The 27,014-nt window shown below is 33.3% G+C and overlaps 1 protein-coding gene across 1 annotated transcript in view; it reads right to left on the reverse strand.

The window, feature by feature from the left end:
* Positions 1-7,592: 7,592 nt before the first annotated feature.
* Positions 7,593-27,014, reverse strand: part of LOC117101460 — a 29,256-nt gene continuing 9,834 nt past the window's right edge. Inside the window, 24 exon segments of the mRNA XM_033241437.1 lie at positions 7,593-8,048; positions 8,480-8,721; positions 9,106-9,226; positions 9,474-9,619; positions 10,282-10,405; positions 10,734-10,876; positions 11,695-11,832; positions 11,950-12,147; positions 13,368-13,589; positions 15,739-15,930; positions 16,472-16,551; positions 16,775-16,944; positions 17,143-17,468; positions 17,956-18,234; positions 18,646-18,759; positions 20,393-20,563; positions 21,056-21,336; positions 21,464-21,670; positions 23,218-23,425; positions 24,158-24,255; positions 24,349-24,421; positions 25,524-25,622; positions 25,756-25,868; positions 26,073-26,184. Of these exon segments, the coding sequence (XP_033097328.1) occupies positions 7,886-8,048; positions 8,480-8,721; positions 9,106-9,226; positions 9,474-9,619; positions 10,282-10,405; positions 10,734-10,876; positions 11,695-11,832; positions 11,950-12,147; positions 13,368-13,589; positions 15,739-15,930; positions 16,472-16,551; positions 16,775-16,944; positions 17,143-17,468; positions 17,956-18,234; positions 18,646-18,759; positions 20,393-20,563; positions 21,056-21,336; positions 21,464-21,670; positions 23,218-23,425; positions 24,158-24,255; positions 24,349-24,421; positions 25,524-25,622; positions 25,756-25,868; positions 26,073-26,184 (4,020 nt within the window). The 3' untranslated portion in view covers positions 7,593-7,885.

Consider the following 27,014-nt stretch of genomic DNA (forward strand, 5'->3'; position numbering starts at 1 on the left):
GTGTGTGTGTGTTTGTCGCAATTTTACTACAGGTCTCCTTCCAATTAAAGACTCCTCCAATTAAATACCACCTCAATTAAAAGCACTTGTTTGTGGTAGCAAATTTACAAATGTCTTTTATATTTATTTTACATATTAATGACCAAAGCTACTAAAAAGACCATGGATACACCGATCCCAAAAGTGGTCTTTATTACAGGGAGACACTATGCATAGACCTCTGCATAAAACTAGATTGAGAAGATGGAAGCTTTGCTGCCGTATCCAATGAGCAGGTCTTTCATAATGTGAAGCCAACCCTAAATCGGTTGGGGCCGCCGAAGTTGCAACATACAACGTTCTTTTTTTTTTTTTTTTTGCTATTTAATTCTGAGAGGAGGGGTTGAGGGATCAAAATGGACAACAAATTCTCTTAGTCAACATTAAAATCATAACGTAATACACGCTCTAGGAGAATAATATTGGGTTCATCCACTTTTAAGAGGATAGTAATGACAAATAACACAAATCATTAGTTTGGTACTATCTTCTGTAAGGAAGGCGTGTTTTGTACTTTCTTCAAAGTATTAATAAATGGGGTTGATTTTCAGTATGTTGGTTATATCTGTAAAGAAGGGCTCGATACAATATTATTATGCGATGTTCTTTGCTTCATATTAGGGCTACGTTTGATAAATGACATCATTATGTATTTTGGCATAGCAAATTATATATATATATATAATTATACTTATTTATTATATATATATATATATATATAATTGTAAGTACACAATAATAAAATACTCATAGCTTATCTGTACTGTATATTTCCATCCCATATAAATACAATATGCCATTGAATACACACCGATCTCTACAATGATACCAAACGATAAATATCTACTCTTAGTTCGTATATGAGCATTTTAATTATTATTTATCTGTCTGTTTATATTGCGGGTAGCAAACCTAATAATATTATATAGTATATATGTATATGTATGTAGGCCTTTAATTGCAAGTTCACAATAATAAAAACTCATAGCATTTTTATCCCATCTAAATACAATATGCCATTGAATACATACCAATATCTACAATGATACCAAGTTAAAAACGATTACACTTATTTCGTAATGAGCATTATAATTATTGTTTATCTATTTGTTTATATTGCGCGTAGCAAACTTAATAATATTATATAGTATATATCATATATATGTATATGTATATGTAATATAAATCAAGCCGACCGTTAACACTGTTAAATTATATATAAATCATCAAAGAAATGTAAATACATTGTTCGAATAAAGGACATGATAATAGATCGTGTAGCATAGCTCTCAACGAATGTAGTCCTGTAAATAAATGAATAAAGAAATTGTGTAATAAAATTCTTCTGGCGGGACTCGAACCTGCGACCTCATAACCATTAGATCACGGAGGCTTCATGGTTGAACAGATTCAAATACCACCAGATACACTCCAGTACACAATAGATACGGCTGGAAACAAATAGTTGCATATAATATAAATCAATAATATTTAATTGCAAGTTCACAATAATAAAATACCCATAGCTTATTATACCATGTATATTTCCATTCAATCTAAATACACCTAAATTTAATTTAATATACAACCTTTTCTACAGCGATAACTAAGATATAAACGTTATATTGATCTTATTTTCCAGTGTTTTTTTATATGTAGTAGGATGTATAACATATCATATAATAATCTTATCATTATTCACCAATCGCAAATGGCACAGCAAGGGATACAGCAGATTATTGAATCAAGTGATGGTGACAGGGGTCCCATGTTAAAAAATAGATCATAAAAATATTCAAATTAGATATCCCAAATAACTAGCCAATAGAAAAATTTGAAAAAATGGTTCGTGTGGGAATCGAACACACGACCTCCATATTATCTAGAATAATTGAAATTACTACAAATTTTATTAAGATGTGAGTGTGGGAATCGAACACACATGCTCCAGATTATCTAGCCAGATGGAAATTACTACAAATGCTATTAAGGTGAGTTTGCCTCAGGAAATATCCTAGGAGTGATTATTTACCCTACCTTACGTGTTCACGTACCGAATACTCAATACGTCCCCATATTCTAGCCAATAATAATTTTTTTTAAATGGTTGCTCCAGGTTATCTAGCCAGATGAAACCTCTACAAATTAAGATGCGAGTTTGCGACGTCAGGAAATATCATAGGAGTGATTATTACTCATGACGTGTTATCGTACCGAATTCTCCGTACGTCCCCAAATACTAGCCATTAATAAAATTTAAAAAAGAAAAAAAATGATTCAGGTGGAATCGAAACCATGACCTCCTGGTTATCTGGCGAGATGAAAACCACAAAAAATGCTATTAAGATGTGAGTTTGCCTGGGGAAATGAAATGTTCTTATTAAATATAATAATAATAAATAATTATTATGAATTAATATTGTAAGTCCCATTTATTTTTAAAAATCATGTTAAAAAATAATTTATAAAAATATTCAAATTTTCCCCAATTACTAGCCAATAGAAAAATTTAAAAAACAATGGTTCGAGTGGGAATCGAACACACGACCTCCAGATTTTCTAGATGGAAGTTACTACAAATGCTATTAAGATGTGAGTTTGCCTCAGGAAATATCATAGGAGTGAGTATTTAATTTACCCTACCGGATGTGTTAACGTACCGAATACTCAGTACGTCCCCACATACTAGCCAATAATCATCATTCATGATGATGACATAATTAATGTCGAAATATAGAATCCCGACACGATGGCGTGCATTTCGATTCTTGGAGTATGTATCATACTATCTTATCAGGGGAAAATGTATTTTAAATTAGAAGAAATTGGTTGTATTAAAACTATAAAAACGGTTATGCAGTAACTTGAGTCATGAGAGAGTACAGTATTTCCTTGAAGGCCCTACTTATTTTACTAACGAATTAATAAAAAATGATCAGTTATGAAATGTTTGTGTAGGTCTACATAGTTCCGGTGCTCAAATTAAACATAGGCGCCTACATTGGAACTCAAATTGGCTTTATTAATAATATGTTTGCTTATGTACCTGTATTATCAACAAACACTCCCTGAAATCGTTTTAAAACAGCTTAAAATGCTCAATCGTCGGAGCGGCGAGGTAGGGGTTGTTCCCCAGCCGCTTGGACTCCCCAGCCAACTGGTATAAGCACTCACGCATTTCAAATCTCTCAAGTTGGTAACTATGTAATCTCACCTAAAAAATAGATAAAATGACAGTTGAATGACCAACAAAGACAACTGAAGACAAAAGTTCGTTATTAGAAGTTATTTAGTATAACTTTATTCCGAAAATTAATCTCAAACTGCCAAACAACTATTTTTGGCAGCGAAGGGACGCTACCAGTAAACAATCAACAAACTACCGGGTTTCTGGGTTGACTTGCACGGTACTACATGGCTCAAATATTTTTTACTTGGTGGTTAATTGGTAAAATCGCACACAAATCATACGACGTCACTGACAATGCCCGGGACGGCAACTCGATTTCGAGACTAATTTTTCGAATAAATTTATACTAAATAACTTCTAATGACAAACTATTGTCGAAATTTGGGACGATCGAGACAACAATGTCCTAGTGGGTCCGCGAAATTTTTGTGTTCTAGACGCCCGAAAATAACATTTGAGGCGTTCTGGGCTATCATTTTTTTCCTTTTCTTTCTTTTTTTTCTTTCTTTTTTCTTTTTTTTACCTCCCAAAATCCGCCCCTGTCTAGATACGCCACTAACTTACGTAGCCAGATGAATGAAAATGCTCAATCGATGTGCCACTAAATCGTAACCAGCCTTCACCTTGCCCTCACGATGTTACCGGGGACGCAACTGCAAAAAAAAACTATTTTTGACAGTCAACAATCAACAAACTACCGGGTTTCTGGGTTGATTTGCAAGATACTAACATGGCTCAACTATTTTTAACTTAGGGGTTAATTGGCAGCGAAGGGACGCTACCAGTAAACAATCAACAAACTACCGGGTTTCTGGGTTGACTTGCACGGTACTACATGGCTCAAATATTTTTGACTTGGTGGTTAATTGGTAAAATCGCACACAAATCATACGACGTCACTGACAACGCTGGGGACGGCAACTCGATTTTGGGATTAATTTTTCGAATACATTTATACTAAATAACTTCTAATGACAAACTATTGTCTTCAGTTGTCTTTGTTGGTCATTCTACTGTCATTTTATCTATTTCTTCGGTGATGTTACCATTCTCAATAATCTATAAAACACCCACATAACACCGTCACGTTAGACCGATCGGTGGGGGCGCCGTGGTGACGCTTGTAGGGTCAATTTTTGTCGAAGGTATCAAGATGATAAACAGTTTCACTAGAATAAATTCTTGCTTATGTTAACCACATGTTTACCTAAGATTATGCTGACACTGGTTCCAAATCACGGTCAAGTAGTTAAAAATCACCTTAAATCACCTTATTTTGCGAATTAGTGCCCCTCAACTGATCATCGAGACCCCCATCTAGATACGCCACTGACTTACATGGCTAGGTGAATGAAAATACTCAATCGATGTGCCACCAAATCGTAACCAGCCTTCACCAGCCCTTACGATGTCACCGGGGACGCAACTGCCAAAAAACTATTTTTACAAACAATCAACAAACTACCGAGTTCCTGGATTGATTGGCAAGGTACTACATTTTTTCGGTGATATTACCATTGTCAATAATCTATAAAACACCCACATAACAACGTCACGTTAGATCGATCGGTGGGGACGCCGTGGTGACTCCGGTAGGGTCAATTTTTGTCGAAGGTATCATTAGTTTCATTAGACTAAATTCTTGCTTATGTTAACCACATGTTTACCTATCGTGATGTATTCCAAGCATCATGAGGCTATCCAAACGAGCATTTGTCATAACAGAACGCAAATTATTTTTAATGAGTCTCATTAAACTATTATTATTATTATTATTATTATTATTATTATTATTATTATTATTATTATTATTATTATTATTATTATTATTATTATTATTATTATTATTATTATTATTATTATTATTTCTGCTTTACCCTGGGTGACCTGATAGGTGCAAAAAACATTTTTATCCTCAAGGGCCCAGTAACACATACAATAAAAACCTTAAATGACAAACTTGTCTGTATTATATTTATAATATTTTAGGTTGTGAAGGGTTATCTCGAGACAAGTTTTATTCAAAATGTCTAGAAAGAATCCGAATCAAATTGAATTTCATCTGTATATTTCCATTGACTTAAAACTGTATTGTTATGTTATTATTTATTGATTTGATTAAATAAATATTGTTGAAAAATGCTGAAAATTTTCCTTTCAATTAAAGACCTACTATAAAATAATAGTGATGTGAATGCACTTTTTTTTTAGCTCCGATAAGGAGCTCTAGAAACACTCGGCTGATTAATAGATCTGTTATAGTTCTACTGCCTCTATTATACTGCCCTCGTGGAGGCTGGTTGATTAATAGACTTTTTTTAGCGCTACTGATTCTATTGTACTGCCTTCATCGTAGCCTCGTTCATCCTGCCTTCAGATTGGTATAAACTGAATCACCTTACTTTATCATTATATTTTTGCTCTACATAAGCTTAGTGTTCAGACGTGATTCCACTTGATAATGATGGTTGATGCTGTTAAAACATGTCGTGGTTTAAATTGATTATTTGTAATAAATACATTGCTGCCTTTGTATTATATTAGACAATGCACACATTAGATGATGTTTTGTGTGTGTTTTGTGAACGAATAACTATTTTATTAGAGATTTGATTTCATATTTAAAACTGTTTCTTAATATCCTAATTTTCCTCTAAATAGAGATATTTAAAGACAACTAAATTTATGTTATACCTCCATGCTAAAACCCAAAAGTGGTTTTTAACCAGTATTTGAAATTAATTACCAAATATGTTATATTCATTTGTTTTAAAACGACACAAATTCATTATCCAGGAATATTTTTTACCGTTTATGTAAATCATCTGACAAGTTTGGATACAAGGAGAGGGAGCAGTGGCGGGCGCGTCAGCCAGTGGCGGCTCTAGGATATATTTTCTGGGGTGCACAGGACTGATGTTGTTTATAGAGCATGTCTTAAACATGTATTATGGTCATAATGTTAGATTGCCGGGTTTTTAGCACTGAGCTGTAAACAAGCAATAGACAGGATAATTATTTCCTGCTCTGGTAATGTGAATGCACGCGCATATAGTTGTGCATTGGTTAAAGAATAGAGTATGCATTTATTTATGATAAAAACCTAAGGTTTCCCATAAAGAAAGATGCAATAACTAATACTATAGGCCAGTTAAGTTTGTACCTCGCAGTTAATTGGTTATATTGTATGTTATGTTTTTACACGATGTTGTGCTATGGTAATCATAGGCTAATGACTTTTATTATTCTTTTTAGCTTGGCATATTGTGCATACAGTGCCTGGTCAAGCTGGGGGTTTTGTTTTGTTTTGTAACAAAGTAATCGTCAGTTTCTGGATTATGGTTTTTTTGGCGTTTTCGAACAAATAAACGACAACAGAGAAGTTACATCGTCTCCTGGCTATGTTGTTGTTCTACCTGTGTTACATATATGTATGTAGGCCTTTAATTGCAAGTTCACAATAATAAAAACTCATAACATTTTTATCCCATCTAAATACAATATGCCATTGAATACACACCAATATCTACAATGATACCAAATTAAAAATGATTACTCTTATTTCGTAATGAGCATTATGATTATTGTTTATCTATTTGTTTATATTGCGCGTAGCAAACTTAATAATAATATTATATAGTATATATGTATATATGTATATGTATATAGGTCTATGTATATGTAATATAAATCAAGCCGACCGTTAACACTGTTAAATTATATATAAATCATCAAAGAAAGGTAAATACATTGTTCGAATAAAGGACATGATAATACATCGTGTAGCATAGCTCTCAACGAATGTAGTCCTGTAAATAAATGAATAAAGAAATTGTGTAATAAAATTCTTCTGGCGGGACTCGAACCTGCGACCTCACGCTGTCAAGGCGAGTGTCATAACCATTAGATAACGGAGGCTTCATGGTTGAACAGATTCAAATACCACCAGATACACTCTAGTACACAATAGATACGGCTGGAAACAAATAGTTGCATATAATATAAATCAAGAATATTTAATTACAAGTTCACAATAATAAAATACCCATAGCGTATTATACCATGTATATTTCCATTCAATCTAAATACACCTAAATTTAATTTAATATACAACCATTTCTACAGCGATACCTAAGCTATAAACGTTATATTGATCTTATTTTCCAGTGTTTTTTATATGTAGTAGGATGTATAACATATCATATAATAAAACATTCTAGATGTACGTAGTACAGTAGACTATCCGAAGTGTCTTTTATCTTTTGACAGCGCCACCAATGAGTGAATTACTTTGAAAGAGTAAAAAAACAAGAAATGAAAAAAAAAACAAAAAAAAAACGCACATAAATAAAAAAAAAAAAAAAAAAAAAAAAAAAAAAAAAGCACTTAAATAGTTGGGACAACAATTTAATTTAGTTTGGCACGTACTTAGCGCCAAAAAGAAAAAAAATAGGAGGAATTAACAGAGTAAACAAAAAATGTATGCCCGAACTAAGGCTAGCAATGTGAATGTGTTAACAACATTTAAAGAAAGTATAAGGTCATTAATTGAATTATATTAGACTAATGATATTCTTTGATATTTGGTAATACTCTAAATAATCAGATACAAATTCATTACAAACTCATATGGATGCATGTGATTATTATATTGGTTTATGTCACAAATGTATTTAGCTTTTCGAGGGCCACCGTAGTTGATTTTGTGTCCGGATGATCACTGCCAAGGAAAAGGTCGAATATTCGCAGAGCTTCATCAAACTGATAGCGAGCTCTCTCGTAGAGGTTTGTGGCGAAAAGAAAGGCTCCTAGGTTGTACCTGAAAGTATGCAGATTACAAACAAAAATATGTTAGAACGTACCATTTTGTGCTGGTATAAATAAATATACAAACTAACGGTTCCATAGGTGATTCTCAACTGGTTGGTTAAATTTCTGTACAAAAAAGTTTTAAATTATAGTTTTTAAATATCTATTACTTTAGTTGTTCAGTGCGGCCTGTCTGGTATATATTCCACTGAAAGCAATATTTATTTTATATTAATATTGAAAGCTTAAAATTTACTCATCATTTTTTTTTATTATTAAGCCTATGTGTTTTTAATTTTCTGTTTTAAGAATTTCCCAAACAATGGAATTCAACGAATTAGATTAGAATTTTACTAAAAAGATTGACGGCATTTTATCACCATATTAAATGTTTTAGTGAAAAAAAATGAAATATAAATCAAACGGCCTACGCAAATTTACCTGATAACAGCAACGTCAACATGGTTTTGCCCATAAGCTTGTATCAATATATCCAAAACTCCTTTGAATAAATCACCTGCTATTTTGTCATTCTTATCATCGTAAACAAGAGCAATATTGTTTAAGATGGCGGCCACACGTGGATGACTCAAGCCCACTTCGTTCTGAGTTAGCTGCATATCCCACAGGTGATGAATTAATGCGTCGTCAAGTCGCCCTTGCCCATACGATAGTTCTCCGATCTATAGAAATACAACACACATGCCGATATAAATTTATATTTTTAAGGCCTGGTCCAATATCAACGCTACACACCATCACCGACAGTTTGGTCACGCTGATTGGCCGGTCGAACTTTGCTTTATAACGAACCGAGAAATAATATAGGGGACAATTGTGTGACAATTTTATAGAAAGCAGGCTTAAAACAAAATGAAATAAAAAGATAAAAAACGCAATTATACCCAACTGCGGATAAATTTATATTCCAGTCAATTAATCGAATACAATGTCGAAATTTATCAAGTGATAGCCCTCAGTGAAGGCTGGGTATTAAATCTGTTACCACTATTATGCACATAATTATCAGAGCTGTTACGTAGGTACAGTTCGTGAGAATAAATTACCTGCCCGACGATTGCTGCAACGTAATGGTGGTTCTTTCCGAGAATGTCTGTTGCTATCTCTTGAGCTCGGTTCAGGCACCACTTAGCCTCTTCCGCGCGTCCTTGAAGTCGAAGAACTGACCTATCGGAAGAAATGATGATGAAAATGATTATGATAATGATGATGATGATGAGGATGATGATGATGATGTTGGCGGGGATTATACGAAGATGAATGACGATGTCGAGAAAGAATGATGAGGTTTAAGAATAATGGTGATAATAATACCAAGAGCCATCTTTTCCTATGAATTTTGTATAATTATATAATTTCTACATAAAAATCCAATTATTTATACAAAATGAAAAGTATATCTATGTAAAGTTACCCCATTCCAAGAAGAGCTTTAACCAGTTGCAGTTTCTGGGCAGGTGTGCGAATCTTGTTCATCCGGCTGATGACGTCAAAAAGGTAATTTTTGGCGTCGTTAAGTTCACCAAGGTTACGACAAACTGATCCAAGTTGTATAATCACCTAAAAAAAAATAAATAAACACAACAACATAGATAGTCATATAAAATTGTTTTCATAAACTACAGATTGGACGTGATACGGTGAATAAATTTTGTTCATTTAGACCGGTCTGGTACATAGGCCCTACAGGGCAAATACCAAAACAAAAACACCAATGATGCAGGAGGGATTCATGCAGGAATCTCGGTTAAGACACAATTGGTGAGCAAACGCTAAAACGCAAATCGTCATAGAGAGAAACAGAGATGATTGGGTGATATTCATCTCACCCATTTGAATCGCAAACATAATAGCATCAAAATCTATCAGTAACACACAATATTGTTTAATTTTGTAGCAAATTTTACCATATGTCGGTAAAAAACAAAAGGTAACGAGTACTTTCGGTCATAGGCCAATATGTCACTGGTAAGGCGAATGTCATACCATTTAATGACCCACATGGGCAATGGATTCATTTCCGGCCAGGGACACTTTTTAAAATAATTGACAAAAGGAAATTCTGTTGATAGGCTATGCTCGATACGATCTCTACACCATTGTTCCTTTATTCGACCATTGTTCATACTGTACCAATATTTGAGTATCTGTATGTGTATACCACCGTGCTATGCAGCAAGTTAGTTATTAGGCTATGTTATGTTTAGGAGGTGATTGCTTACATCTAATACTTCTTGGTGTATACATTGTCGTTTAAACATGTATTTCTTGTAGTGGTACACAATAGTTGAGTAATCCTCTTCGTATTTGGATTCTAATACATCGAGTAGGCTTTCATATAGTGATCTGTAGAGAAAATTTAGATATAACTTCAGTTATGTTTCTTAAGAAGTCAATGTTGGCCTCCTAACAACAACAGCAGCAATATCAGCAACAGTAGTATTAGCAACAGCAGCAGCAACAAGAACAATAATAATAGATAAAAATTAATTTCGCTTATGATATTATTAAATAAAAAGGAAGGCGGTTTGAACATTGCATTGCATTGCTCTGGTTTAGGCCTACAACCGGTAATCAAGAGTCAGATGTTTACTGGAGGTGCTTTTTACATACTAATGCACTTTTAAAATTTTTGAATAAATCCACTAATGCAATATATTAACGTGTCTCTAACCTGGCACCTTTTTGAAGGCCTAACTGCATAAAGAATCCCGCCATCGATCTGATCAAGCTTGCTCTGTCTCGCGTGTTCTCCTGTGTTTCGGCCTTTTCCAATTTATCAAGGTAGGCTTCCTCTACCTGTTCGTATCCTCCGAGCTGCAAATGATATTACACAGTTCAAGATTATTTTCACTTGTCATAATAATAGCATTATAGCGACGATAAAAAAACCCTTAAATACCATGATAGAAAAACATAATGTCATTACGACCAAACGGCAAAGCCAAACAAACATTTGAAAATGCTTCGTAGCTCTTGGCTCCGCAGCAAAATACCGCTCAGATTATAAATAAAAACCAGTTGTAGTGTGTAAACAAAATATTATTACCGCGATCAATTATCATGAAAGTGATTTTTTTTTTTCGTTTTAGAATCCGAATTTATATGGCGCCTTTCACATTCCGGAGAATATACAAAGGCGATGACATCAGTATTTCCCTGTTCACTGGATACTTAGTTGGCGAAGCAGCACATTTTTGTGCAAGTTTCTTCACTGCCTGAGGAGTTTCCTCAGTCATGCTGCTTTACACGCACAACCGCATACGTTCAACGCCACACCATCCTACAATGTATCTATTTACAATTATATGGGTGGAGAGAGGCAAACGTAAGAAAGTGCCTGCCCAAGGACGCGAGTGTCTATCTTGAACTCCAGATCTTACAATCAGAAGTCCAACACCTTACAAGCTGCGCCACACGCTCATACAGAAACAACAATAATTCAATTAGGTCAATATTATGGAAATGAAGAAAAGCAACATTTCTATTTGACTTTTAAAGACGTGAAACTATTCAAGAAATATTGTGTCACGAACTTTACAAAATTTCTGTTAAATTGCAGATATTTCAACACATATTAGAAAGCGATGCTCTACCACAATTATGCCATCAAAGGTAAACAAATGCAAGCTTACCAACTGCCAGGCCTTTATTAGCTCAAACTTTCCTTCTTCTGTTGCCATCAGTCGTTGAAAAACCGCGACGTTCAGAATGGTACCGCGTAGACGTTTCAACTCACCGGCTTGGGATAGAAGGTACGGTACCTCTTCCGTCTAGATAACAAATAACAACTTAATAAAGGTATTTTTGACAAATTATATTAGGTGTTATTAATATTTCATGCCTTTTTTTAACGGGCTGATAAATTTAATAAAATAAACAAAACGTACATAGCGATCATCGATGTCCTTCTTGTTAAAGAAATCCGCCACATCGACATAACACTGTCGCTTAAGTTCTGGCGTATTTAGATACTTTCGTTCAACAGCCTGCCTCAGGTGGTCGTGGAAAAAGTTAAGCACTCCGTTACGATTGATTAGATTTTCTTCCAGTGACAAGTAGAATGGAGACCAAATTCTTGACGAAACCTTAGTTCAATATAAAGAATGCATTCACGATTAGTCAATGATATGTTTTATAGAGACAATTTGAATACATTTCTCTTCAGGGATGAAATGTTCCAAGATATACAGAATATTTAGCACACAATAATTTACTTATACACAGTAAGTACAGAGTCAATTTAAAAATATAATTTAAATATGCATACTGAAATATGTTGTAGCCAACTACTCACACCTGAAGATTGTTACTGCATGAAAAAGCTATAGAGTAAATTCACGCTCAACATAACCCTTCTATTATTATTATTATTATTATTATTGGCTTTTCCCAGCAGTGCTGGAAAAAGCCTAGGCTTTTGTTCTGATTTTTTTTTTTCGTTTTTCTTGCATATATTTTTCCTATCTTTTTGCACTGTTTTTTTTTTCTGGCTGTCACCTTGGACACTTCCCATGCTTAGAATTATTCCGTGCTTTGAGGGGTGTACGTGTGAGGACAATTAAATTGATTGAAGGTTAAACAGTCTACACCGGATATTTAAAAAACCAGTTAGTTGATATGAAAGAAATTTACGGGAAACTTTAATCAAGTTACAAGGAAGAAATTGTTATGTGTTAGTGACGATCCAGTGAAGGGTGTAAAATTGAGGGTCTTTTCAATTTTGAGGACTCAGACCTAAATATCTCTTTAAAAAATAATATGAATATGAGAACCATTAAAGGGAACGTCCCAGACCAGATAATTCAAAAACGGGTCAACTGATCGGAATGAAACTTTCAGGAAAGTTTAACCCAAGTTGCAAGGCAGATTATTATTATGTGTAGGGGACGATCCAAGTAAGGGTGTAAATTTGAGGGTCATTTAAATTGCTTACGTCCCAGTTATAGATGGATAAAATTGACACTCTGTACAATAGTTTTTCATGGCGAAATGATGAAAAGATCCAATTTTGGTGACAATTCGCAGTAGGGTGTGGATATGAGGATTACTTAAAGATATTAAAATTATATTGGCTTTCCGTGTTTATTTTTACCTTATACCTTTTAACCACTTTTCTTTTTGTTGCAATTTCAACTTCATTTATCATTAAAGCAATGGGGAAAAGCCCTATGTTGTTCAAACAGACATAATAAGTCTAGTTATTATTATTATTATTATTATTATTATTATTATTATTATTATTATTATTATTATTATTATTTTATATATATATATATATATATATATACCTGTATATATATAAAACATAATATATGTAGATATATGTATATATACATAGGCCTATATATAATTTCGTATTATACAGTAATTAGTTATAATCCGGTAGCACTTGCCTTTCGTATGAACCACTTTCAAAATCAGTTTCCAAACGCTCAAGAATTTTAACAAACAATTCTCCTGGATCACCAGCCGTCAGGTACGATTTGATTGCACTCGTCAGTTGGAAAAATTCTCCATACATCCGAATCTAATAAATGAATTAATGAAAAATCAACTAATTAACATTTTTTTACATATTGTATATAAATATGGAAGCGGTTTGGCGTAGTGGGAATGGTGCGGTTTCCCAACCTAGAGGTTGTTGTTTCAATCCCTCCACTGTGCATTTCGCTATTGTACTTGAGCAAGACACTTTATTTGCATTGTTTCAGTATACACATCTGTGTCAATGGGTACCTGGGACGGATGCTGGATTTGGCGGTAGGGGGTGCACGAGAGTACACACGGCCTCAGCTCCAACATGGTTGGGGCTGAAGCTCGAAAATTTTAAGAAAATGGATTTCTATAGGTGCCTGGGAAATTGCACTCTCATACCTTAAAAATCTTACAGGTACTTTGTTCATGTCAACAATACAATGCAACATTTTTTTCTTAATACAATTTGGGGGCGGGGGAAGTGCAATCCCACCGTCTGAACCCCCTGCATCCGCTCTAGGGTACCAGCAAACCGTTGGGAGTGTAACCTGCGGTGGACTAGCGTCCCACACAGGAGGAGTATTACACTGTCATCCGCTTCACGCTACTTGAGACTGGAAATAAGCTCCAGTCCTATGGGCCCGAGTGGCTCGGCAAGGATTTACTTTATATCAATTTATAAAATTTCGTTTGTTGTTCTGACGGAGTTATAACTAAATGGTGGACATACCGTTTAAAGTGAACAGTCTATTGTTTGTCTATAACAATATTTATTATGTTGTTAGCATCTAAAATAAATACGTATATAGTGAGGTACGGATAAAAATGTATTTATCTCTATAATACAAATTTGAAGGATTAATATTTTCTTGTGCACGTACTAATAATTAACCCTTAACCCTTAAATTCGCTCATAATAGGCATGTTTTTAAACATTTTCTGTAGCAAAACATCTTTAAATTAAAGGAAGCTTAATATTTCTGCCATGTTTTTTTGTGGATTAACAGAATAGGCTAATAGGCCTGTGATCCTTAAAAAAATCCATCTTTTTAAATTTTAGACTCTTTAAGGTGTTTCCTTCTAGTTCACCACAGTGAATAAAGCTTAATGTACATACATTCAACTCAAAGCATAATAATGTATAAGTAAATCAAATTTTATAAAACCAGTGCAACATTTGAAATAACAAAGAGGATTTTTGTTTACTTTTTACAAGACATAAATAATTTCTTATAAATTGCATTATTTATTCATTTTATAAGAAAGTATAATACATACTCCAAGTATTGAAATACACGCCATCGTGTTGGGATTCAATATTTCGACATTAATTATGTCATCATCATGATGACATAATTAATGTCGAAATATTGAATGATGACATAATTAATGTCGAAATATTGAATCCCAACACGATGGCGTGTATTTCAATACTTGGAGTATGTATTATACTTTCTTATCTGAGATTAATCAGTGGACCTTTCGGTATTCATTTTATTGTAGGTGATTTTGAAGGAATTTTATTTTAATTTTTTAATTTATGTGTTCAACTATTCACATGAAAGCTAACGTTGCTGAGTAGAAATTCTTGACAGAAAGAAAGAAGTTTGTGTTGTTATGGATATATTTTATATAGATTCTTAAATACTAAAGTGCTTTTGATAATTGTAAATTTAATGAATGAACAATAATTTTAAATAAATTGTTTATAATTGTAGGTAATTTGTTATTGTTTAATTTTAATCTCGTAATTAACTTAAATTTATTTGTTTTATACTTGAATTGTAATAAAATAAAATATTTTTTTTATAATCAGAATTATCAATTATTTTTTTAAATTTTTTTGTAAATTTTATTGTGATTTGGACTTTTTGAAGGTCTTTTGAATTTGTGTATTTTTATTGTAAATTGTAATTTAAATATATTTTAAATTGAATTAGTGAGCTTTTATTTTTAGTGGTTAGGGTTAGTGCAATTTTCAATGTTTTCTTTCTTCTTGAGGACCTCAATGGGAATAAGTTTATTTTTAAACTTTCTTGGGTTTACTCCTCAGTTTATTCAGTTGATGATATTGTTACTTTGTACTTTAATTTTTTACTTATTTTGTTCTTATCTCTCGGAATGAACTGAATAAATTGAAATGAAATGAAATGAAAGATACAAGAATAATAATAATACTAAGAATGTGTTTTTAAATCTACCTCGTCCATCAGTGACTTAAGGTACAGTGGGTTACTGGTCTGGTTTGCCTGTATTATCATCTCCATTTGTTCCTCGCTAAGTGTCTTAGCGTAGAGCGTCATGTATTCCGTAATTATCTGCTTTTTCTCACTCGATTGCAGCGGAAATATCTCAAATGTTGGCCATTCATTCATCAACACCGCATCATACGCCTAAACGCCAAATGCAATAAAAATATTAACATGCCTAAAATATTTAATCTATAACAAACAAAATAGGCCCTAAAGATGATAGTGATATTTATTTAATTTTTTATTTCACTAATGTCTAAAATTTATAATATTAAATATTCTTTTGTTAACATTTCTTAACAACAAAATGGAGGCTTTCTGTTGTAGATTAAGTTACACATGTACACGATATTGAGAGAATGTTACGGGGTAACCGTTACGTCATAACAGTGTATACACTCACAAACATTTTTATGATGAAATTTGTCTACTTGGTAATTTAAAAATATAATAAATATGAATCATACGATATAATGAATTCATGATTACTTTTTTAATTATTCCGAATTACGTCATCAAATATTGTATTATGATGTAACCTATAACATTTAGTTTCCGAAGAATTATACTATTTAAATTTAAAAACACAATAAAGCTGAAACAATTTAATGTTGAAACAAATTAATCTTTTACAAAATGTATTTTACTTGAATCTTATGTTCAAGTACAAATTATAACTAACCTTCCCAGGTAGTGTTGACAGGACCATTTTAACCCCCTCTGGAAGCTTTTTTGGAAGCCATTTTAACTCCTGTTCGTCACCTTAGAAGATAAAACACTAAAGCTTTTAAAATTCTGTTAACAATAATAACACATTACCTTTGCGCCAGTATCCGTCCGTGCAGATGACCACGGCGCATAATCTTTCATTTTTAATAATACAATTCAAAGTTACAAAAATATATGAAACGTTACATATTGTTGTATGTGCCTGACCTCCTCCTAGCAAATGCTCTGCAAGCGCTAGAACTAAAACACGCCTTACCTTTTGTCCCAGCTCCGGTGTCTAACTGATTCAAAGCGTCCAAGACAAGCATTACTTTACCGCTATTTCCTGCTTGTTTGAGCCATGACGGCAAATCTAAAACCAAGTTACGATCGGATGAAGGAACTGGTTGCGGAAAATTGAAAAACTGCTTCATTTCTTCATATAATCTGTAATTGTTTTTTTAAAATATAATAAGAAATGATTAAAAAAAAATACATACTTTCTATAGGCCAAGATATGTTTATGAGCTTAAAAAGTACGATATAAGAAATAACATAAAAAACAGCCAGTCAATAATTCTGTAAGTCAGTTAGTCAGTTAGGACAGTCAGTCAATCATTCAGATCATTCATCGAGTAACCCTACCGTCGGAGGAGGTTTAAGTGCGAAGCACTTTCTGCAGAGCTGCCGATGAAATGCATGAACACGAAATGATTTGGGTTATTTTCTTCGTATCTTGTGCACCAGTTAGCGATCAATGCCGATTTTCCCGAACCAGATCTACCAAGAATGACGAACGGCTCATCAGTATCCTTGCTAACATGGTCGTCGATCGCCTTAAAGTAGTCCTCTCGACCAATGTAGATTCGGCAACGAACTTCAGCAAATGCTACATGAGCTTCTCGTTCACGCTGGAGGGCTGTAAGCTCGGTCCCCGGGGGGAAATCCTCGTCAATACATCTTGTGAGATCCTATTTAGTAAAAATTTAAAATGACACACGTGTTATATTGTGCTTTAATGATGGAAGAAATCAACTTAAATTAATCAGAATGTTTGGGTAATTAACATTTATATGATAATTTGCTACTTCCAGTGAATTGTAACATGCATGTTGTGCTAATTATGAAAAGCATTTTAATTAGAAAGACGAGTATAACAGTATCATAGTAGAACAGTATCATAATGACCGGTTGTAGAAGCATGCATATATTTTTTAGGGGTTTAGTAGTTATTCTAAAATAAGAATTATTTTAATTAAATATTTTTTAAAGAAATTAGTAAATAATTTTACTAGAAAATGACCATTATTTTATTATAATAGCAAAAAATCAATTACATAATCCTCTTTGTTAATGCAACCATCATTATCATCATCATCAACATTGTTATCTTTTTTATCATCACCCTCTTAAAGATGATAATCCTCATCCAAATCATCATCCTCGTCATCATCTTACCCCAAGAATTTTATTGTGCGCTTCGTCAGCCCCTTTGAATTTTCTGACATTCATTCCAGACTCTTCTACAATCTTACGGAATTTCTGCTGTTGTTCAAAATGCCAAAGAGACTCAAGCGCTTTTTTCTTGCTGTCATTTTTAGATTTTTTGTCCTCTTTGTTTTTGTTATCCTCTTCTGGTTTATCGCTGTCTTTCTTATTCTCTTCCTCTACTTTCTTCTCTTTGCTTTTTCCCTCTCTTTCATTTGCCTCCTTTTCTTTTCTGATCAAGTCATTTTGCTATGTTGAGTAACAAAATATTATTGTTCCGAGTTTTATAAGATAAATCAAGTGGTGCAACTTTATTTTTCATCAACAAAAGTAAAAGTTGATATAATGCTTGGATATTCATTGTTTTTTTTTAATGGTCTAACAATTATTAACATTTTTGGGGACATAATCTACTTCCTATGCACGAGTTTATAACATTAAAAAGCATCCTTGGTGTAGGCCTACATTCTCTTACTGTACTAAAAAATCCCTGTGAGAATAATCAGTGGGTTGAGGTTAAGCCTTAATTTTGGGTTCTTCATTGAAAATTAAGTCTAAATTGTAAAGTAATATAATCTTGATTTGGACACGTTCAAAGTGAAGAAATTAAGACATAATAATTATTTGTGAAGTCACAAATAAAGTTTAACTCAAACTTACAATTTCTTTCATTATCTCTATATCTTCTTCTTCTAATTGGTGATCCCGTATGTAGAAGAAAGCACGTTCTTTTGAATATTCCTTATTCCTGAGGGCGCCATACAATGCTTCCAACTGAAATTGAATTAATATCACTGAGGCAATTCTTTATATTAATTTTGTATAGTAAACAGTATTTTTTTTAAGGGGGGGGGGGGGGGGGGGGACTCGGCTAAATCATCATCATCATCAACGTCATCACTATCACTAACATCGTCATATCACTACCATCACCACCACTATTATCTTCATCATCATCATAGTACAGTGTTTTAAATAGGCCTTAGTTTAATCTGAACCATTTCAATTGGAGTTCAGAATATTAATCTTGAATAAACTTAATGTTTTACATTAATGCTTTAATTTTACCTTGTTATTGTCTCTGTAAAGTCGAATTACAAGCCTTTTGATAGTCTATTTTATCTATATATGGAACTAATAATACATAGTTATCTCCCGTTTTCTACCTATGACATGCGGCGTCCCCCAAGAAACACTGCTTGGCCCCCTATTATTTTCCTTATACTTAAATGATATTTGTACGTCCTCCACATTATTTTCGTTCTTCCTTATGCTGACGCTACTACAATCCTATATTCTAACAAAGTATTCATGCTCTTTTTGAGGTTACTAATCGTGAACTAACTAAAGTGTGTGATTATTTTTTCCGCCAACTTTCTCTTAATATTTAGAAATGCTGTTCTATTCTGTTTAGAATCCCCCACAAACATTTTAATTTGGATTTTAGACAGACTAATAATATTAATAATCATATTATCCCACTCGTCAAAAATACGAAATCGCTTGGCATTACCATTGATTTCGCTCTCAATATTGAAATTAAAATTTACAAGAACATTGGCATCATTTTTAGACTTTCTTTGTTTCTCCCTCTCGAAATTCTTCGCACATTGTGTTGTATTCTTACCCTCCCCTACTTAAATTATTGCAATGTGGTTTGGTGCAACGCATACGAATCAAACACAGCTAAATTGTTTACCAAACAGAAGAAAGCTGTTCGAATAATATTTGATGCACCATTACGAGCTCATACTGACCCATTATTTTCCTCTTTAAACTTACTAAATGTAAATAACTATCAACAGTGCATTTTTTATATTCATCCATTAACTCGTTAAACCCACCTCAATTTTCTAAGTCTTTCCGACCAAACTCATCCTTCCACAGTTATAGTACTCGTATGTGAATGATATGCATAATTCCCTCCATAAAAAACATCTTTTCAATATAATATAAGATTTAGTGGATCTTTTATATTACTATTTTTACTATTATATGTAAAAGAATCTGTCTCCAAGAAAATCTTCTCAGTTAAACTTAAAAATATTTTATATCTACTTACTGGATTAAATTTTTATTATAAGTTATTTAACTCGCTTATTCCTTTTAAATTTTTAATTAATTAATTAAATTATTTCTTGTTTTTGCCATTTTGTCCAGGCATGCATGGCCCCACAAGCTGTTGCTTTTTTTCCTTCTTCAAATCATTTACCGTCATTTACATTGTACTATGTTTTCTCACTTCGAAGAAAATAAATGTTACTTTGATTGACTGATTGAATGTCTTTATCAACATAATAGTCATCGTCATTATTATTATTATTATTATTATTATTATTATTATTATTATTATTATTATTATTATTAATTACTATTATTATCATTCATTTTATTAGATGTAGCTTACCCGTGTTACACTTGTGTCGAATCTGAAAGAATCGATCCAATCAAATCGGCTGTGATTAGCAATGGCAACATCGTAAGTTTTGTTAAGAAGTGTATCGGGGAGCGATTCTTTCTGACACCATCCATATCGGTCACCAAGAAGGCAGATAAAGTATGGACGACACTTATCAATCTAACAAAAGAATGAAACATTCCTTCATTTCGTAAACATAACAATCTATTTGATTAGCCTTTTCATGTTTTTTTTTTTTTTTTTTTTCACCTGAGCCACCACGATGAAACATAAAAAATGAAACAACACTAAATTGATTAGTATTTTATTCTAAGAATTTCCCGCAAATCGCGAAAACATTGCCATGTAAACAATCGCCTATGAAAGGAAATCCGCTAAAGCTACACTATGACAGCCAATAACATTTCATTTAGCTTGTGATGTCACAAGTTGACTATGTGTACTAACTGGAACCTCTGGCCACGTTTTTTTAGTTAAAATTCAGCATTGTCCGAATGACATCTGAAACTTTGGAATTTTGTTATGCAGTACGCATATGTTCTTTACGGTAATCCTTTTTTCTTTAAATGTCACCTTATCACCAACTAAAACAAACAAGCATCAAGCATTTAGTTATATAAGCCAAAATCAAGCATGGACTTTGTCACTCACCTCTTGCAAACAGATAGAGATCGTCTGACCATCAATGGACTGTTCTTGCGTTATCCCCCATCTAAGATCTACATATGTAAAGCAGATACCACGATCTGTACAGATGCGATTTAATTCACGGAACGCCTTCTTTATAAGAACCTCACGTTCTTCCTGGAAATCACGAAATGTACTTGAAACAAAAACTCGCACCTCTCGTCGTTTTTTTCGTCGTCGATTTACAGGCTTTGATATTGGAAGTGGCAGTGCCTTATTGAAATCTACCGGTATTACTTCTCCCTCTGATTAAACAAGTATAAGAGGTTTCAGAATTTGAAAAATAAAACAATGTAAGCGTATTAATTTAATGAGATTATAATTAGCCGTGTGATACACATAGGCAAAATTCTGTAAATAATAATAATATACCTTCATCTTGTTGAATTTCGTTCAAACTTTCCGTATGCTCTTCTAGTAAACCTCGAATAATATGGCCAATACTTTGTTTTCCTGCCTCTGCACTAATGACATCTTCATATGCGTCACCGGCGGCGGCAGTGACCTCACTTTTTACTCGCAAGCACGCAGCAGACACCTGTGCTCCAAAAGCTCCCGCCCATCCTTTATCGTCACTTGCTGTATTATTAATAATAATATACATTACCCATTGCATTATTTAATATTTTCAATCTGATTAATCAAATTATTAACATTGTTTGGTTGTATTAAAAAGTCCTATCTATTCTTTCTAAATGAAAAAAAAATTGAACCCCAATATAATGAATATTAATACATCCTTATCATTATATTTATCATCATTAATAGAATAAGCAGCAGCAACACAATCAGTAGCAGTAGTATTAGCATAATATCAGTAGTAAACATCACAGTTCCGACTTTATTCCTTCTATTGCCTCATTATTAGAATACTGGGCCATTTCCAATGGTTCGAATTTTTCCCTCACAAAGCAAAATTTCAAACATTGATTTTCGTACAGTTACGGCTATATTTCATCCACTATTTCTCAATGATATAATTATTGAAGTTTTAACCCTGTCATGTACTTGGGAATAATTATATAAAATTATCTCAAATGGCATTCACAAATATCCTCCATTATACAAATCAACTGTCCGCAAAATCTCAGTACTTAAATATTTAAAATCCACACTTGACACTACCAGCTTAGTTCGTTTTACAAATCTAATATCCATCTGTCTATTGAATTTTTCTGTTCACACGGCTTTCTTCTAAAATATATGTCCTTTTTTTCGTCATCTTGAACTTCTCTTTGCTAAATTAATTTCTAACGACTGCATTTCCTCAATTCTTCCTTTCTGTTTATTTACAATATAACATCACACCTTTTGAAAAAAGACAAAAGAACTTTCTTCTTCCTAAATTTATCTGCAAAATTTTCCAATCTTCTGATCATCCGCTTAACTTTTTCCTTCCACCTGTCAGAACAATGGCTATGTCTCTTCATAAAAACCATATCGATCATCTCATCTTCGATTCAATGCAAAAACGATTCCAAAGCTTTCCCTTCCTTATTCATCCCCATGTTATAATCTAAACATTGATTCAGTCTATGCAACGACTTTTGATATTAAAGCAAGCCATAATTTAATTTTCAAAATAAATCAATTGGTCCATTAATTGAAAATTCCTTTATACCAATAATTGTTTTATTCTTTTGTTTGTGTATATAACCATTATAAATAATTACTGTATTGTTGATGCGGATAAATGCCCTTGATGGCATTCGTAGCTAATAAAATTGAATTGAATTGAAATAGTAGAGCCAGTTAGTAGTAATATAGTAGTAGTGAGTAGTAGTAGTAGCAGTAGTTGTAGTAGTAATAGTAGTAGTAGCAGTAGCAGTAGCAGTAGTAGTAGTAGTAGTAGTAGCAGTAGCAGTAGCAGTAGCAGTAGCAGTGTAGTAGTAGTAGTAGTAGTAGTAGCAGTAGCAGTAGCGGTAGCGGCAGCGGCAGAGGCAGCGGCAGCGGTAGCGGTAGCGGTAGTGGTAGCGGTAGTGGTAGTAGTAGTAGTAGTAGTGGTGGTGGTAGTAGTAGTGGTATAGTAGTATTAGCAGGATGATGGTGGTGGTGGTAGTTAGTAGTTTTAATAGGAAGCACTTCGTTTTATTTATAGCCATGCACATGCACATTTTTATGCTCACCGGTTGTTTCAAATGAGAGGAAGCGAAGACCTTTTCGATAATTCTTAAATGTAAAATCTTCACGAATCCATTCCTTTAGCCCAACTTCTATACTCCCCTTTTCACCTGTAGATTTTCGGACTATTTCCTCACCCTCAGCGTCCAGTAGTGTAACCGTTAACGAGTAGTAGCCACCTTCACAACATCCACGGCGGAAAAATTCGGTCGCCTTTTGGAGAAAACATCAGCAGAACGGTAAACCTTAAGACCCGCATCCCTTCGTAGGTTAAAGATCAACAAAATGCTGTCTAATAATATATAGTAGAGCTTTAAGTTGATTTGTAGTTGGCACTACTAATAATGCAGCTTCTCACTCTTACATTTTACCCATATCTCACACTACCTCGACCGTTGTAAAGTGACCAAGAATACATGGAAACCAAAATGTGGCATAATGTTAATGTGGTACACCGCTAACATTTAGAGTCGAGGTAAACTCTGTTGAGGAAAATATTGAATTATTTTCTGGTCTTCTAAAAGAAGTAACATATTTATGCCTCACACTCAACCTTGATTCTGATGTGGTTAATGTGGACTAAGATTCTGATGAGGTTAATGTGGACTAAGTGTCGGAGAACATGCAGTGTATAGTAAACACAAACCGTCATTGGTTTACAGGGACCAAGGGAAAAAGGAATATCTGGACACCAAATATGTGGCATACTGTGAGTATGGTACTAAACCGCTAACATAGGCCTAACATATTTCCTTGATATGATACGGTACCTTTACACTGTTCCTCGGATTGAGCTTATTATCAATCAGTACTTAGATACTATATTTTCTCTCTGATATACAGTATCAAAACACATACGATTTTAGTTGTGGTTTTGGTTTGAAAACGTAACACGATTTAAAGCGTAGAGAATATAGGCTATGTACGTGAAATTACAATGTTTACCTGTATCTCTGGACTGGAATCTAAATGCTTTTCCGAAAATTGAGTAAGAAGGTTAATTTCTTGACTCTTGTAGCAAGTCATGTGTGAGGAAACAAACTCTATAAGATAGGGGAAAGTTTATGGTTTTAGTAAATAGAATTTAAAATGGCGCACTTAATTAATTTTACATTGCTTTATTTAGATAAACTCACTGGTCTCGGTGTTGTGTCCTCCTCCTTGAATCGCCCAATCGCCGCTATAATTCCAACCAGACATATCACCATTCTGAAAAATTTACAAGAAGTATTAGTGATATTTTATATTTTGATTAGCTAAATCCATTATAATTTTTGTTAATATAATCAGCTTCTAAAGCCCCTTTGATTGATGTATGGAACAATATTAATAATAATAACAATAACAATAACAATAACAATAACAATAATGATAATGATAATGAATTTATTATTATTATTATTATTATTATTATTATTATTATTATTATTATTATTATTATTATTATTATATAGTCCCCAATACGCCACAAAGATAAAGTACGGTACGCTAACAGCGCTTATGTATTTAAAAACAAGAGTTCACAAAAGCTTCCACAGAAAACACTTTACATGAAGAGGGCACCTCAAACTATCAAGGCATTTTCACTGATGCAGTTGTTTTTCAATACTATTTTCGATAGGCCTATTTATATTATGAGCTAAAGCCTGTCAATTAACTGACCTTGACCTCCAATAAATGTTTTACATAAGGCCATGTAAAATAAAATAATTGGTTAGCATCCTTTTCCTACCATCAAAGAGGCCACCGACCCGACTTTTTTTACACAACACTCACAAACTCCATGTATTATAGGTTTGTTTACTACCCATTCCCACGATAGCTAGACCACTCACAGTTCTATGCTCTACTGTTGTTCAATACTGTAGCCACATGGCCTCCATGATGCTTGTTGTGTTGGAGTGAATTGTGCGCAATTATATATACATTATTGCATTATGGCAGTTATTCATAGGTAAAGTTTCTGCGTTCTATACATGAATTACATAATTTCTTGTATGCAATTTTGGTTTCTGTTATTTTCTTTTTCTTTGTTTTGCTGTTTTTCCTTGCGACACTTTTTCATGTTCGAAGCGAGGGGAAAAAAAACTCTCCATACCATGAACATTAATAACATAAGAATGTTAACCTTTTTTAAATTTATTTTACGCAGCTTCATTGATATATAAACCATCTGAAAAACGCCTTGTGAAAAGTCAGTCCAGCTACTGTAATTAATTTGATGACGTGCATAATAAAATGCGAATGAAGACAATATGGTACATAAATGGGTGTGTATTTAAAATATAGAAAGCCATGAACAAATTTTTACCTCTCCAGATGCATTTTCAAGCAGATTTGATGACCATCCAGCTATTTTGATCTGCTTTCTTGACAGTACTCGATCGATTGGTGCCAAGTTGTCTGCTAACTGGAAATACAGAACAAACTCAGGTTAGATATGCACCCTTCTATAAACTGATATGACAATCTCTCATTTGCACTCTACAAAAGTTGAAAGATTTTTGTAGTTTGTATAGTAGGTTTTTTTCAATGTTATTTACCTCAATTTTCCTTTTGTTTTCCTCTGCTATTTGTTCTTTGGAAAGTTTAGGTTCAACATATGTTTTATCAGTAATGACCACACCAGCGGGCCTTGCACCAGAGCCTCTGCTAACTGAAGCCAAAATTGAAAGTTAAAGTATTTTCATTTAATTTCACGTTGCTAAACATTGTGTACATAATTAGACCAATGTATGTCTATTTGTTATTTAAACACCATTTAAAATCTATTGTACAGGAAACAACCTAGATAAAAAGAATACGTAGGTAACAGGTATACATAATAGAAAAATACCGTACATAATACATTGAGGCCTACCTGTTCCGAATGACAGTTGTAGTTTTCCGTCATCAACTACAGTTTCGATGTCAGTAAATTTCAAAGATAATTCTGGAACCTTTTCACGTATTTTTTCCATGGCATCTGTTACCTGCAGTGATTTTCCACATTGTAAAATTTAAGAATTCATACCACTGTGCAAAAATGGTTATAGATTACAAAAAGCGGTGTAAATGGTTTTTCAATAAAAAGAAGTAAAATGACATATTAGTGATATTTGTTTAGATTACAGGCGGGCAAAGTGCGACCCCGACAGCAATTGTTTGCGGCCCACGAAAAAGAATTTAAAACCCTATATGTGCGGCTCACCCAGGAACATCGACTTGAAAACACCTTGTTTTTTACGGCCAAACAGCGATCATATGTATAAGGTATCATAAGTGATCAATAAAGTGATGTAAAAGCAGTGCTTGGAGGTTTTGGTGCGACCCTCGGTGTTAAATCAAAAATTCACTTTGGCCCTCCGACCGATTTTTATGCCCACCTCTGGTTTAGATTCATGCAAAATACAGCTACACAGACTGATGGCTGGCAATAGAATTTAAATTAAACATAACCCCCTAGTAGCCTAGTCGTTGTCCAATCTACATTGGAATCTCGTTTGGGCAAATATTTTACTCTCGAAGAGTCGTCATCGTTAGGCCTACAGTTACAACATATAATAGGTTATTATTATATACCTGGCGAACATATACTAGTATAGAAATATATTCTTATAATATTATATATCAGTTTAAAATCGATATTAAAGTCTTGAAGAGGATAAAATATTTCCTTAAAATATAGAATTATCATATTTATGTTCCAATATCAGTCAACACTTGATTTTTGTTTCTAAAACGCACACCAAATTATATATATATATATATATATATATATATATATATATATATATATATATATGTATATGAGTATATATAT

This window comes from Anneissia japonica, unplaced genomic scaffold (assembly GCF_011630105.1).
Source record: "Anneissia japonica isolate Jap-2015-1 unplaced genomic scaffold, ASM1163010v1 scaffold3174_len352767_cov145, whole genome shotgun sequence".
NCBI classification, from domain to species: Eukaryota; Metazoa; Echinodermata; class Crinoidea; order Comatulida; family Comatulidae; genus Anneissia; species Anneissia japonica.